The sequence below is a fragment of the Haliotis cracherodii genome, unplaced genomic scaffold, assembly GCF_022045235.1.
Source record: "Haliotis cracherodii isolate W230 unplaced genomic scaffold, xgHalCrac1.p SCAF_7, whole genome shotgun sequence".
NCBI lineage: Eukaryota > Metazoa > Mollusca > Gastropoda > Lepetellida > Haliotidae > Haliotis > Haliotis cracherodii.
Genome location: NW_027266330.1, coordinates 9,062,151 through 9,079,294, shown reverse-complemented (window position 1 = coordinate 9,079,294; position 17,144 = coordinate 9,062,151). Strand labels below are relative to the sequence as shown.

The window sequence follows — 17,144 nt, the reverse complement described above, 5'->3', positions numbered from 1 at the left end:
CATTCACGAGAGTATTTAAATATCTAAGGTGAGTCAGTACCGTTAGATGATCATACAGCTGAGTACAAACATTGACCGGCCATTAGATATACTGGGGTGCTGGGATTCCGTACTGAGAATTGATATTTTTCCAGCTACAGCTGCAAAATCAGATATTTTTAATAAAAATATACCATGAGCCTGAATATTTGTCTTCAGAAGAATATTTTTTCAACAGTTTGAAGCATTAATATGTTTTTGTGAAATTATTTTGGACGTGTTTTACTCTCGACCACGAACCCCCCCCCCCCCCCCCCCCCCCCACACACACACCCTCCCCCTACCCCGCCCGAAAATGGAAAGGTCGTTCCCCATCACATGATATATAATGTATATATGAAATAACATTACCTACACAACAGGTACGATACTTACAGGAGGAGGCGCTTTCATATTATGAACATTAGACACAGAAATACAGACAGAATCACATTTGGTCCAAGTTAGTGTGCAATATCGATATATGGACTTCTATGAATGAAGAACACCTATCGGTGGTACCGCTTACACATATACTAATACAATGGTCTATGTACACTGATCCACGCACACAACATGCTGAACACATCACTGAAGAAGACATAGCCATACATCGATTTTCAGACACAAGCTTAGCAAACCTTTAAGTCAATCTTTCAAGTAATGGCTTTACTGTTATTAAAGGGGGGTAACTCCCAAAGTCCTGGGCTGTCTAAGTATCTACTACAGTTATCTGCCGCTGTCAAATGAGTCTTGGATTCGTTCTTGGTCGGAAGTGCGCAGGCTCGGAAGCACCTGCACACAATAAAAAGAAATTAATTATTCATCACGTGTTTGCATGGTGTCTAAATATGATAACAATCAGAGGCGAAAAGAAATGACCCATCGTTGTATTTTCTTTGCCATCCCAAAATGTATTGTCATAAATTAGGTCATTATTTACATTTCATTTACAATTGTATTACTACATCACTACACTAATCTCCCTGCACGATTGACATACAAAAGTGTTACTAAATAAGTTATCGGTATAAATCGCAAAAATAACTGTAACCGGAAAAGATTAATCTAGGAGTATGTTATTAGCAATGAATTGAATGTTTTATTCCGGTCTGAAAGAGAATATAGTTGTTTGCAGAAGACATATCCCTCAATAGAAAACTCCACAGAATAGGCAATTTTGACACATTCCCTCTGCCAATTGGTCTTACATCTTCATGTCAGAAACATGTATCGTATCGTCTAGACTGTCTCCCAGACCATAGAGAATAAATTAAAACAGGAATCCAACTGAACTCGAGTTTAGAATGAGTTGGCAAGTCTAGATTGTCTAGCATCCATTTGGATTTTACTTTTTATACGTATACTTATTATATGTAGATAAAATAAGAAAATTTTATTTCTTGGACAAAATATCAGTCTGTGCCTGACCGTACACTTACATTGACAGAGTAACCACTCTTCTTTGCGTAGACGATTTCCCCAATAAGACAGAGGCCAGCCAGGAAGATCCCAAGGAAGAGGAAGATGAACCCGGAAGCGAATCTCTTCAAGGTCACAGACTTGTCTTTCAGTAACCCGGACTTCCGGCCGAATGAGTCAAAGAAAGGCACACCGTCGTATACGAGTTCCCTCCCCTTGTCGACATTGCAGCCCCTTGAGGCCCATTTGTTTGTGGTGTTGATAATGAAGTCCTCTTCCTTCAATTCAAGGATTTTCTGGTCGAGAATCCCGCACAGGGTAGACTTGTTACTGCAGGCAAAAGCGTAGCCACGGTCGTTCAAAGGTTCTCCGACGACAGTGAGGTCACACGGCGTCTTTCCAGCCATGTACTCGGCCAGAGGGCCTTCGACGATAAATGCGAACTTCCCAGCCCTGACTTTCTGGACGCCTTGGTCAAGGGTTCTCATCAGTGTGTTCTGAGCGTTCATCGTCGCCCACATACTTCTCGCGAGGGGACTCCTTGTCGTCCGGAAGAACATCTCAGTGGACCCGTATTTGAATGTGCCATAGCGTATGTTCTTCTGCCTGACAAGTTCTGAGAAGGTTGAAAATGGAACCCTGGACACGTTAGGTTCCTGAGTGATGAAGAAGGCGGTGAGGTTGGCTGTGAAGGCGACGAGAGTGAAGAGAGAGAACAGCCACCAGAACGCCATCAGGATGCGCCCTGATATTGATCGAGGGGAGGGGGTGTAGTCTGAAACATATTAGCCAAGTTATTCCAGTTATCTGGCATTCTGGACGTTTAAAATAAACTATTACTTGCTCCATAAACGCAATTCTTTGTTATTATTCCATAAGATTCTACCGGTTACCCATTCAATGCTGGTTAAACAGTGGCATATTTTGAACAAAGTGATTTTCCTAAGGAGACATCCCATGTGTTACATGTGCTTCAGTGTCAGGCACGGCCGAATCCCTAAAGTCTCCCTGGAGAAAGGCTTGTCAAAGATGCTCATCAATCCCCCTACTGGGCTTAATTTGTGATTTGTACATTGTACTCGGAACCGCGTGTCAATCACGTGAAACACACTGTCAGGACCTTTCAGTGAGGAAAACAACGATTCTGCTCTGAATAAGATGACAACGTGATAGCGAAAGGAACTAGATTTGACATGACACAGACTGTCGAATGATGTCAAATGGTGTTGCTATGAGCCAAAATAACAACGCGGCACTTTGGTCAATAATGTCGGTTCGTGTGTGTCGCCACATGTGACTTTGATATCTTTGAAAAGGCATATTTTGTTCTATGTATATGCCAGTTAATGTGTATGTTTGGTTTCTTTTGATATTCGTGGATGGCAATGACGATGTAGGGTAGGCCAATGGTTACAGTAATAGATAGGACCGGGTTTGAGGCCCCTTATGTAATGAAGTATTGGTAAGGGCGAGTTGGTCCTACTACCGGCATCAACAGGTTCGACTGAGTTCTCTGACTTAAGCTATGTTATGGTTGGTATATAATGTCTCTATAATTTTGCTTGAGGACCATGAGTGGCAATATATTTTATATTATTATTTTAATAGTTTCACTTTGTTGAATGAAAGGTCAGTGATTTCCTGGCTGAGAATCAATTCAACAACAATAACATGACGTCATCTGAATGCCTACTGTGATTCCTACTCTTTCGCTGCTTTTCAGTTTTCGATCTGAATCACATTCGTATTTGTTTGGAGAAATTATTCATCGTCATCAACAATATTAACTCATCAAACCTACTCTGCCATCCGAGCACGCTGAAAGTATACAGGAAGCTGTTGAGGATAGTCAATCCCGCGTTTTCTCGTTTCTTCTCGCCAAGTGAAGCGTCCTCTAACGGACTGAATCGAGCAATGACGTGGAGTAGAGCTGTAATGGCGGCAACGAGGAGAAGGACAACGATCCACAGTCCCGGACTGAAGACAGACAGAAGGATAAACAGAGGTTCGCTGGTCATCCAATCAGCGGGTCGCTTGTACAGGATCTTCAGTCCGGCGTCAACGTATGGCTGCGTGAAACGCACGACCGCAGCTCTCTGCGGCATGATGGTCAGAGGTGCGGCAGCAATGTGCGCCTCCTGTTGGCAAATATTGACGGTTTCATCACAAAATCATAGAGACAAAGGGAGGGAACTGAAGTGTCGAACTTCAGGGAGAATTACGAATGGATGTTGAACAAAGAAGTCAAGGTACCAGCGGACTACAAGTTTTCTTTGTTTGTTGTTTAGCGCCGCACTCAGCAATATTTCAGGTAAGTGATGGCACGGGTTCCCGAAGACCAGTTCTAAACCGGACCTACGAACTACCCGTTATCAAATATGGAGCCAACGTAGTGGTTGATACCTCCCAAGTTTGGAGAAGAAATACAATAAGTTCAGCCCACTCCACTTGGTACCATTACAGTAACTCTGAATAACGTTACCTTCCCACAACGCAGTACGTCGTAGCCTTTTAGACATTTCGTCAAGACACACTCGTCTCCCTTACCTTTATACTCAATACAACGTTTGGTGATGGAGTGCATGGCATAAATCTGATCATTATTATGCACTAATGTTATGAAATCTGCTGAAACTATCTAGTTTCATGCGGTATTGATTGCATCGATGTATTGCCACCGAGACATGCAGAAATGGTATCGACACCTCAATCAATCATTTGAACCATACACGATATCTGTACTTTTTGAAACCATACACATACGTACATTTCGTAGAATTTCCCCAATCATTCCGTTCCATGTACCATTTCCTCCTCTATCAGGGCTGCCATAGGAACCGTCTCTCACAAGTCTGATCGTGTAGGTGAAGTTGGCGCGCTTGGAAAGCTCTTGAAGAATATCGATGATGATTCCTTCAAAGCCCACGCCGTTTGCTTTTAGCATCACGTGAGGCGCATTCTGTAACAAGACTGGGTGTTTTATACAAGACCATACCTTTGGATTGATCAATCAGAGGTTATATTGATTGACAGGTAGTTTCAATTCAAATAGACAATCGTTAATTTACATTTATGTATGTCCTATGCCTGTTTTACAGCTAATTGTCTATCAAGTTTCGGATCAACATTGTTGTTTTCTAATGATCAAACAGTTCTTTGTTCATTTGCCGGCTCTTATCGTCACATGTTACTGGGAATCTCATGTGCCCTTGAACTTAGGGCTCTGGGTTCTGGTTTAGTTAAGCTTTAACAAGGAATACAAATATTAATATTTCAGCCAATCAGATAAAAGCCCTTTTTATCAATTCACAGTCCAATGACCATTCGTTGTACCATTTACATAAACATATACATACAAATAAATATTGACTTAATAGTACAATTGAGGATGATACGGGAATGATGTTCAAGGACGTTCGTCAAAAGGGATTTGCACACTTAAGTACTGCATCCTTTGTGTCTAATGGTTGAATATCTTTTAGATCAACGCATTTGTTTTTAATGATCAAACATTCGTTTGCCTGCCAATGCGCGATGAACATCTATACGCATCAATAAATCAATATGATAATGTCAAAGTCATTGTACCTCACACAGTAAACAGGATTAAAGGACACACCAAAACTGATGCACGTCTTAAACCAGAAACACCAGTCGTGTCACTACAACGTGCGTAAATGGCTCAAAAAAGGCACTCGACAAAAATTAAAATTTCAAACTTAGATGACAAGTGCACTTTCAATCATCATAGAAAAAAAAAGTAAATTTGGAGTCATGTACTTTTAATAAATCACAATATGATTAATAGGAACATCCATGGGGATTGGTCTCACCCCATTTGTCTGACACCTTAAAATCACATATATCTCAGTTGAGTTCACCAAATGTCCAATGCATTTTGGCCAAATGTTGAAATGAATAATTAGTCCCAATCATACCTTTTTAATCAGAAACTCACGAAATAACCAGGGTTAGAATAACGCCCTGCCTACAACCTATACTGGTCGTTACATGACGCTAATATTAATTAGATGGAGTGGTCAGGCTTGGTGAGGTTGTCAAACTTTTAACGACTATTTCACTCATGTTAACATTAACCCGGATTCATGGCGATGGAAATCTTTTTCAGAATTGTTAATGCTTTTAATTTTTCCGACTGACCGGTACCGAACCAATCACGTGAGACGAAAATGCAACCGTCTGGATTAACGAGGTCACAGTATCGCTCAAGGCCAAGCGGCATCTGTAACATCCTTACCACCACCGTTGTCACTTCGTAGTTGGGCAACGTTTGTCCTGAAACCTGCAAAGATAAAACACGAAACCTTGTGTCAACACATTGTCAGTGACGTCTTGCACGCAGCAATCTTTGCTATACGACTGTTGTGAGCATCTGTTAAAGGGAACACAATAAAGTTTGAGTGAGATGGTTTGTCAACTCATTGTATAAGGAAAGCCGGATGTGGTGGAGGGTGTTTACTACTTGGGTGACAAGCTCCTCGCAGCGATACCCCGTTCGGGGAGCTCTATATACTATCGCTGCCACCAGTCAAAACTCCCCACTGTGATAGATGGCCCCAACCATGCTTGGAGTTGAACACGCAGCCGAATGACAGTTATGTTTACAAACAAGTGACGACTGTCGTGACGCTGAATACACTTACCCCTGCTAAATTACTTTCTTTGTTTGTCAATTTGAATTTCTATTTCAGTAAAACTTTCATGTTATTGACATAGTAAGAATGTAAGGGATAAGTTGGTTGATTTTCCGTTAGTCTGCAATCTCGAACCAATCTGATTATACAAACAACAAAGTAAATTCATCTGGAAAACATGGTCAGTCGTAAACCTTTTCAAAATTCACTATGATGGCATTCCCAAAGACATAAACAAAAGCATGAACGTTACTACATTTGGGGTTAGAGGCCAAATTCAAGATTCTTGTAATGGCCGTGCCCACATTGGTGGCAGCGGTGTTACCCATTCGTCAACACTCGCCCCTTTCCGTAACCTGCAAGAAGACTCGTCTCCCTATCGATGGATGTAATGTGCGAACATGCGACAAACCAATCAGAATGCGCGTATGATTTCAAGTTCTTTGACAAAGAATCCTCAAAAATAATTTTTGATTTTACATATGTCTTGCATCTAAAAATATACCCACGACACAGTTAAATGTGTTCAATCATACTGTATAATTCCGCAGGTCCCAATGTGCTTTAAATTGCATCTGAAATATATATAAATATAATGTATGGGGAAATACATGTGAATTATTCCGCAACGAGTTGACAATTGTTTTAGGTATGCCCGTTTGCGCTAAGACGGAACCCGGTCGCAAAAATGGCCACGAGAGGGGCACGAGTCGCTATTCGGCTTGTCCCGGAAAAACACGAGTTGGTCACGAATGCGATGTTACCGTGATTGTAACGGTGTCACGCGCTGGGAAGGAGGGTGCTTGGGTGAAACTGAGGAGTACGGGCATATTACTTCCGGTGTTAACGACAGTTCCACATAGTTTAGAAACGCTTTGCGAACATACATATAATTGTTTGTTTAATACAATCGACATCAAAAGTGCATTTTAGGCATGCAATACATTATCGCGTCAGCTGGAGTCAATCATTGTCAATCTTATGTTGGGGTCGTATCAAAGTTCGTGCCAGTAATGACCATGTAGGGACCCCTGAACATCCGGGTTATACTTGGTCTTCAGCAACCCGCGTTCAGCAACCTCGGAGTCAGTGTACTGTTTCTGAGCGTGGTATCCATGTCAAACTGCCGCATGGTTTCTCAGAGGACTTATACTGTAAGCCGGCATATAGTTGCGACAAGAACAAGCAATAATTACATTTGAATACATAGGCACAAAATGTACATATACTTTGTTCTCGTGGTATATTTTCCCATCGGTCTGTTTCTATTGGTAGTTTGTGGTTACCAGTTCTAAAATGAAACAGTAACAGTTTAGAAATATGATCTAGAAGGAGTAAAAACTTCTCAAAGTACGGAGAATCTTGAAAGCGTCTATAAAACTGCGCTGAAGGACATTGATCACTTCTCCGTAAGTGGAAAACATTGGTTTCATTCTACTGTTGTGAGTGAGAGAGTGAGTGTAGTTTTACGCCGCTTTTGGCAATATGCCAGCAATATCACGGCATGTGACACCGGAAATGGGCTTCCTACATTGTACCTATGTGGGGAATCGACCCCGAATATTCGGCGTGACGAACGAAGGCTCTTACCACTGGTCTACCCACCCGCCCTCCATTGTCTATAATTAGCTACTACTCTTGTCACAATGCAATTTCTATTACGCTCACTAGGTTTCTCAAAAACACATCAGATGTGTTCAATATAGTTTAACAAGGGATATAAATTACCAAGTTTGTTGCGTTCTGTCATATATTTCGGCGTAAATGACGTTTTCGTATTAACTTGTATCTCATCTGCTTGATGATTGGGAATACACATTTAGTACAATTACAAATGTATAAGCATACAAGAATGAGTTTATGCGCATAATAAACATGAAAAATAATGATGTGACTAATTCTAGATATCCCTCTCATCTATGTGTTTTGTGGTCTTTAGGCCCCCAAGTAATCCCTTAAGAATTCAGGAGTGGGTTCTTCCATGCCTACGGCACCTAATTTGATAAACCAAGATCACCTATTACCTCCCTTAAGTGTAAAACCTAGGTGAAGTGCATGGACTCTCTCTCACATACTCTCTAACACACACACACACACACTCACAACACTCTCTCTCTCTCTCTCTCTCTCTCTCTCTCTCTCTCACACACACACACACACACACACACACACACACACCTGCATGCACATATCAATACAACTGAAATAACAGTGAGCGCGAGGTTAAATCCCACTACAGTTCACCTCTATATATTTGATCTCATGACATGAACCTAAACTTCCTAAAAAATGCATGATAAAAATGTCTTTTGTAGTAATGCAATATCTTTTCTAAACTTTCTAAGTGTTTTTGCCTTAGGAAAATATGAAAGGAACAAATGTGAGCCTTTCTATGCGCACCGAAGCCTGTCTATCAAAGATGGCTACGGTGGGGTTATCGCAAGGGGCGTCGAGCTGTTCAACAAAATTAAAGTCTCAGTAGGGGATTTGAGATAATTCAGTTGTTCCCCCACCTGCGAATGATGCCCCGAGGCTACCTCAAACACAGAGTGACGCGAACACAAAGTACACCTATTGCTACATATTCATTGCATGAATCATGGTTGATGCAGGCTGCAGTGTCAGGTGACATTCACATCTTAAACATCAGCTGGTTGAATGCCGCACTTGCGGGTAAGTAAAACATTTTAGTCCTTGAGCGTACCAGTAAATAACTATGACGCTTGTTTGTGGAAACGAAAACCATTAATGTAACTGGTAATCCCCAGGAAGCTGAGAATGACATTCGCGAGCACACTGTCTTATAACTGGGTTCGTAATGAAGCTGCGATTCGCGTATACGAGTATGTGAGACCTAGCGCGTCATTAATGATTATTTTAGTAACAATCGATGCATCGCGATTATACACGGCCCGTGGCTTTTTTTGTTTGTTTGTTTGTTGTTTAACACCGCACTCAGCAGTATACAAGCTATATGACGGTGGTCTGTAAATAATCGAGTCTGGACCAGACAATCCAGTGATTGACATCATGAGCATCGATCCGCGCAATTGGGATCGGTGACATGCATCAACCAAGTCAGCGAGCCTGACCACCTGATCCCGTTAGTCGCCTCATACGACAAGCATAGTCGCCAGACTGGTCTGGTCCTGACTCGATTATTTACAGACCGCCGTCATATAGGTGGAATATTGCTGATTTCGGCGTTAAGCAACATCAACAAACAAACAAAGTAGCCGTTTTCTCGACTCGAAAGTTTGATGAGTCAGGTTTTGTTTTGTTTTTGGAACCATTGGAAATCATTCTTAATCTGTAAGTATGTTTATCGTACGTAATTAGACCTTCAACATTCACCGCCACGTCCGAAACTCAGCATGCAACAACAGAAGATGATATCGACATTTTTAATCAGATTTACGAAAATGATATCCGTTTACTCCCCCTGATCCGGCCATGTTTGAAACAAGATATAGGGCGGTAGAGGGCGTTGTTGGTTGACGTGGAAACGGACATAAAGCACTGTGTGATCGCTAACAAAGGGGGAATACTTGTGTAACTGAACGCACTTACACCTAGATGATAGCACGAGTTGTGTAACATAAAACGACTCGAGCAGAACACTATCAAGCTGTACTGATCAGGGCGAGATAAACGTTGCCTGGTCTGCACTTGGAGGAGTGGCTAAGTGGCTGCCCCCGAGGCTGTTTGCCTACGACAGTGTACGACCCATGGCAAAATGAAGGCGTTAAGACAGTCCCTATGTTGGAGAAACTCAAGGTTTGAGTCAAGTCGCGTATAATCTAATTAGTCTATTTAAATTCAGTTTTAATTATCCATATTAAAGTAACAGTTGATGACCAAATAACAAGGGCATAATGCTCATTGTAACAATGGAAGGAACATCAACAGACAGGAAGATTAGCATTCTTTAACTATATGACGCGGTCCGTAAATAATCGATTCTGGACCATACAATCCAGTGATTGATATCATGAGCATCGATCCACGCAATTGGGTTACGATTACATGCATCTACTTGGTCAGCGAGGCTAGGCTGACCACCTGATCCCGCTAGTCGCCTCTTACGACAAGCCTAGTCGCCTTTTACAACTTGATGAAGACCTGTTGTATCCCGGATCTTGCGTGGATCGATGCTCATGATATTGATCACTCGATTGTCTGGACCAGACTGAATTATTTACAGACCGCCGTCATATCGCTGGAATATATTGCTGAGTTCGGCGTTAAACAACAAACCAAAGCTAACATCAAGCAGAAATGGACTTCACACATTATAACCATGAGTGGAATCGAACCCTGGACGTCGACTTGACTAGATTATGCGTTAACAACAAGGCTATCCTACCGCAGGTGACATTAATCTTACGACCCTTATTGTGAAAAAATGCTATTGAACATCTACCCAATCTTCCCGCCACGTGTATATTTGTGCAACCTATATTCTTTATGGAAATACTATTCCTTGGGTAGAATCTGGTCCGCATGTCAATCCATGACAATTCAATAAATATAGTCGCTTACCTCAAAGATGAAGAGCAATAATCCCAAAACTGGAAGGCACGGAGAAGCCATTTTGCAAGGGACGATGCTGCTCTCGAGCTGGTCCTCAAATGAAGGTCAAGGAGACGTGTGCACGAGACAGAAGTCTCAGATTACACCCGCGACATCGGAGGCCATGGTTGATGCAGGCTGCAGTGTCAGGTGACAGTCACGTGACCGTGGGGATACGGTACCAAGTGACGCCCCACGGCTTCAATGTCAGGAAACACATGTTAGTCGTGTCACATGAATACATTGTAAATTCGGTTGTAACTCCTACAAGATACACGATCGCAGTGCGAAGGGTATTACACATATTCAGAATCATTGAACTTATGTGGCAATTATAATAGAATGGTTTTGAATCCAACAGGGTATTTACTTGAAAACATAATACCAACTTCGGTACGTAATTCACGGATGAAGACTGTGGTGTTAATAACGCGACAATTGTCTTATGTAAGGGGTGAACGACAGGGTTTAGTCAATTAAGTCGTACGGAGATAGTCTCTGATATTGGTGAGGTGAGGTGAAATTGGATTTAACGTCGCGTCCAAGATTATTGCACTTATATAGCGACGTGCATGTGGCTGCTTGTACTAGTCCGGACTGATGCCGATTTATAGTGCTAGCTCACTGAGATACCATGCCGCAGTTTAACATGAATACCCCACTCAGACACAGTATACTGACTCCGAGCCGACCAGTCCTTGTTTTAGCCCCTTATTGCCGAGCGCCAGAGAGGGTAACAACAAGTACCATCTTTTAACGTCTTTTGGTATGACGCAGCCGGGGATCGAACCCCGGACCTTCCGCTCTCCGGGCGGAAGCTCTACCACTAGACCACGGAGGCGGTGTCTCTCAAATTAGCTCTCGGATGATATATTTATGTTGAGTATCTTGCTCATATAGAACACATTGCGCGTATCAGCAGGCTATTGTCCCAATTCATTTAGTTGGGATTTTTTTGTTTTTTTGTTTAAGCAGCAATATTACAGCTATATGACGGCGGTCTGTAAATAATCGAGTGTTGACCAAACAAATCCAGTGATTGACATCAAGAGCATCGATCCACGCAAATGGGATTGATGACATGCAGCAACCAAGTCAGCGAGCCTGACCAACCTATCCCGTTAGTGGCCTTTTACGACAAGCATAGTCGCCTTTTATGGCAAGCATGTGTTGCTGAAGATCTATTCTACCCCGGATCTTCACAGGTCTCATATTTAGAATTATATTTTGTCTGAAATGTACTTTTGAGGAGTCACATTCTTTGGCTCACTGAATCAAGTAGCATGCTGTCAACATGGGCTCGTGTATATAAATGCTGGACAAAACACGCATCCTGCATTAAAAGGACGGGTGGCCTAATGGTCTCAGGCACCACAACTCACTGTGCAGACTGGCATCCCCTGGGGGCGCCAGAAAGCTAAGAATATCAGCACCATACCCGTGCTCGTGGGTTTCACCAAAGTGGTAAACGTCTGAGACCTACATCACTTCGGGCTTTTCTGTCACGCCGTGATAATGCTAGATTACTGTTCAAGCCCAAATCACTCAACTTCATTATATAACAAACAAAACAAATGTGACTTTCCTTAGGGGTTTATTTTGGTTGCAAATTCATTGCCGCACTCATTACTGTCACTTCAATTAGTCACTCGTACTCGGCAACCTATCACCGTGATACGTGTCATTCATTCTTAATGCTTCAACAGATTACAGAGAGTGAGTGAGTTTGGTTTTACGCCGTTTTACGACATATGGCAGTGGCTTTAGAAACAGAGTATGTCTACAGTGAACAGTCCCATTTATCAAATAGTGAGTGAGCATGGTTTTACGCCGGTTTTAGCAATATTCCAGCAGTATCACGGCGGGGAACACCAGAAATGGGCTTCACAAATTGTACCCATGTCGGGATCCGAACCCGGATCTTCGGCGTGACGAACGAACGCTTTAACCACTAGGCTACCCGACCTCCCCCAACAGATTACAAGTTAAGACTGAAAGGATGGTCATGTTCTACGGTCTAACACCCTTCCAGTATGCATGTAATTAATGTTTTGTGTTATGATATCCTGACGTTTCATGTTTACGTTTACATGCTATTTATGTTTTTCGTGACATTCACGTCCGGTGTATATAATAATATTGTGATTACTTTTATGATAATATTAGACCAAGGAAGTATATTTTTAAACTGCTCTTACTAGGAAAGGAAGAGAAAGTCTGTGTTCTGCCTGGTACTATATCTTTCATCTTCGGTCTCTTTTTGCTCCTGACACATCATTACCGATCACGATTTCATTTCCGCTTACATTCTTTACAAAGTCACCGAGAGTCTAAATGACACTTTCTGTTACCCTGTCTGGCGCTCGGCATTAAACATCTTCCCGAGGCATTATAAAAGTCCAGTTTCCCACCTTGCCGAACTAAGCTGGTATTATGGAGTTACATTTTGGATGGACTAACGAGTCTATGCATAGTCCAATCAAAATCGCCCACCGAAATCGAAATCCGGTTGGTAAAGTGTCATGCAGATTTGGGTCGACTGCAGGATTTGCAAAGCATGTTCACCGCTAACTCATTGTCAACAGATATTTTCTAAATCTGTCCATGCTTTTAATCAAGATGCTCACCTGATTTGATACGCTTCGCGGTGTAAGATTCGTTTTATCACAATATAGGTCTTCATTATCAATCAGATCGTTTTGACTGGGCGCCACCGTTTTGTTTGAAGCAAATGCAAGTGATACGAGAGGTTGAATAGGAGAGGCATAGAAAGGACTTAACTCGTAACAGCCACTGGTAGCGCTACGATCGAGCCCAAGAATTCCAGCCTAGTTCGGCAAGGGTGGAAACTGGACTTTTAAAGTCAGTTAACTCTCTTGCCTCCGTAAGATGGGCATTAAGGGGCTGAAACAAGGACCGGTCGACACGGAGTCGGTATACTAGGTACTGTGTCTGAGTGGGGTATTCATGTTAAACTGCGGCATGGTATCTCAGTGGGCTAGCACTATAGAATCGGCATCAGTCCGGACCAGTCGCACACACACACACACACACACACACACACACACACACACACACACACACACACACACACACACACGCACGCACGCACGCAAACACACACACACACGTCACACTATCAGTGCACAAATCTTGGACGCGACGTTAAACCCCGTTTCACCTTACCTTCGCCACCGACAGTGAGTATGGTTTTACAACGCTTTTAACAATATTCCGGCAATATCACGGCGGGGGACACCAGAAATGGGCTTCACACATTGTACCCATATCGGGAATCGAACCCCGGTCTTCGGCGTGACGAGCGAACACTTTAACCACTAGGCTACCCGACCGCCTTCACCACCGACAGCCCAGTGCTGGCCAGGTACCTTCGTCACTGTCTTGTTGTATAGACGAGAATCCAGAAGAACAAATCTCCGAGTATTTTTTTATAAGTGATACTTTAAACTAAATTCACAGACGGTGACCAAAATCTTTTAGCTCTAAATGTTCCATAATATTTCCAATCTCAGAAACTAACAAACCTTTCAAGTCCTATACAAGCACAAGTTGTTTAGTGATAGGCCTGTTGCGGAACGTGGACTTGGTAGCTCATGATGTGAATCCCACAAGTTGCAAATGTAAGACTTATCATACTCTACCAACCTTTTGGTGATATAATCACAGGTGACTGGTCTATTGTTAACAAGACCGCGGGTCTTGTGGTAGAGCGTCCGCCCGGAGAGCGGGAGGTTCAAGGTTCGATGCCCGGCTGCGTTATACCAAAAGACGTTAACAGATGGTACTTGTTGTTACCCTGTCTGGCGCTCGGCATTAAGGGGCTAAAACAAGGACTGGTCGGCTCGGAGTCAGTATACTGTGTCTGAGTGGGGTGATCATGTTAAACTGCGGCATGGTATCTCAGTGAGCTAGCACTATAAATCGGCATTAGTCCGGACTAGTACAAGCAGCCACACACACACGTGCATGCACGTCGCTATCTAAGTGCAATAATCTTGGACGCGACGTTAAACCTAATTTCACCTAATCTATTGTTGACGATAACAGTCTTTGAATATTTTTTTAAAATATGGGACAAAATATCGTCAAGACCTCCTGCCATTTGGGATCACATCTTTGAAATCAATATGGATGCCGTTGAAGCATGTGCCAAAAATGGGTCAAAAGAGAAGAACCTGTTGAATGTCTTTCAGAATGGAATGTTGTCATTGGTAGTATGCAAAACCTGAAAACGAGGAAACAGAAATGTGAAAAACCCATTCTGTCCCAGCCAGATGCCGTCCAGAGTCCATGAAAAGCTGATAGCTGTTCCCGCTACAAAGCCTTAAATAACACAACCATTAAATGTTAACATCACTACATCAATTGACCGATCACAGAAATGTGTATATATGACATATTAAATAATACCACATGTAAGCAAGTTATGGTAACTGTGGTATAAACCTGACACAACTACGTCATAAAGTAGTGTCGGGGATGCCAGAAAACTGCTTTTCTGGCTTCATTTAATAAATACGAGTCATAGGACTATAAAGGAGCATACATCAAAATAACGCAAATTGCCCTTATCTATCCTGTCCTAACTGCCACTGTGATCATCCTTCAAATGTACTTTTACAGGTAAAATGATGATCAACTTAGAAAATATTCGTGTGTTGTCATGCATGTATGAAATGGCCTATAACCTGAGGTGATCACCAAAAGGTGATGACCTCACACCGTCCCGTGCATTCTCCCAGGTGCAAATGTCACCGAGTCGGGGGTGGTCTCAAAATATTGCTGTTATTGTACTCAAATGACATGTGCGTTGATGGGGTAGCAATTTAGGATATGTACTGCATTACATTTGCTTGGATACATGATGGAATAGAAAAGATCTATGAAACGGGATGAGTATTGGAAGGCTGCGATTTTGGAATCCAGAAGTATTTGTTGTTCTACAGATGATTTCTTGAGGTAGCATTTATCTCCGCTGATGACGTATATGAATCTGTACTTTTGAAGGTTGTGTTATGTCTTGCCACGAACCCTTTACACCTAGCCAAGATGGGCACAACATGGTTGAGCTCACAATGTCTGACTGGCGTACGTAAGACAACGTGACTGTATTGTGCCGCCAGCACATATGTCTTGTACTTACAGGGTTCTTATTCAGCCGTATTTTCTCCATGCGTTGAACTTTCGTTTCATATGGTCTGAAGTCGACAATGTCATATATTCCCGTATGGTCGCCTTCAGACTACTCATGGTTTCGGCGACAATATCTGATTCCCGGACGTTATATTAACAGGCGTTATCCATGACAATGACACTGACGTTGTTTAAAATGGGCAGTAGCTGATGTTCCAACCCGTCTATGAACACATCACCTCCTATAATTTCCTTATGAAAATCACCAGTTTTCTTTTTCGCCTCGAAAACTAGCACACATCCAATAAGCCCCATACCATGGGTTGCAGCGTGCAAAACAATGCCACGATTACCTTTACCTGATGATCAGTAGTTATAGCAGTAAACATCAATTATATCTTTAATTCCTCCCAAATTCTCCTACAAGTCAGGGTTCGCTTCTGCTCATAAAGCTTGTACACTATACGCCTATCACCCTGTATCAAAGCTGTCTAATATTCCTTTTACGTACCAGTTTTCTTTTTGAGACCACCCCTTTATCTGTATTGTTTTATTTATCATACCGTAAACTTGATGGTGTGAACTGAAAACCCCATAGCTTGGTCAGCTCGGTAATTCACCCTATCTAAATTAATAAATGGTTTCCCTCTACCTCTCTAAAGTGTAAAGAACTTGTACACATTTCCCAGTACAGATTCCATATCGTGAACCATGGGTATGCAATGTAACATGCATAGTTGGAGCAATGTTGACAAAACAAACGCAGCGTCATTTTAGAACATGCACATCTAGAATTTTCTCCAAGTGATTTTTGTGTGTGGATTAGATGTTTTATGAGGACAACATTAGTATCATTATAACGGAGTCAAGTGCGCATATTTCTTTAGTCAGACTGCCATCATTGGACTCAATATGATAAACGTACACTTGCCCTTGTGACTGAAATACTTCAAACCACAGGTAGTACGATCGGTAGTTACTCGATATTTCAATAACAACAGTCATTTAAATATTATATCCTTTTTTTAACAGTCAAAAAGCAGTTTCTAGCATTTCCGACGGTACTTTAGTATTATTCACTTGACTCTGAAACCTGACGACATGTCAATTTCCCTTTGTACTGAATTCTATAGCTCCATAAAAACTTCACATTCTGACAAATAATAATGCTTTGAGGGAATACATTTTGCCAAATGTTGGACAAACATGACCTGTAGGAATTGGAAGACATTGATACACGTCCACACTAGGTTATTGATGGTCAAATTGTATTTCATGCTCTTCCGTAGGGGGGACAGGAATCACTGAATTTCCTACATACAA

At 42.1% G+C, this 17,144-nt stretch overlaps 1 protein-coding gene across 1 annotated transcript; it reads right to left on the bottom strand.

The window, feature by feature from the left end:
- Positions 1 to 331: 331 nt before the first annotated feature.
- On the bottom strand, positions 332 to 10,732 carry LOC139447698 (glutamate receptor U1-like). Its single transcript, XM_071229138.1, has 6 exons — positions 10,638 to 10,732; positions 5,699 to 5,743; positions 4,208 to 4,399; positions 3,242 to 3,578; positions 1,461 to 2,215; positions 332 to 813 (listed from the first exon to the last, which is right to left on the bottom strand). The coding sequence occupies exons 1-6, from the start codon at positions 10,686 to 10,688 to the stop codon at positions 748 to 750; spliced, it is 1,446 nt and encodes a 481-aa protein (XP_071085239.1). The 5' UTR covers positions 10,689 to 10,732; the 3' UTR covers positions 332 to 747.
- Between the last annotated feature and the right edge of the window lie 6,412 nt (positions 10,733 to 17,144).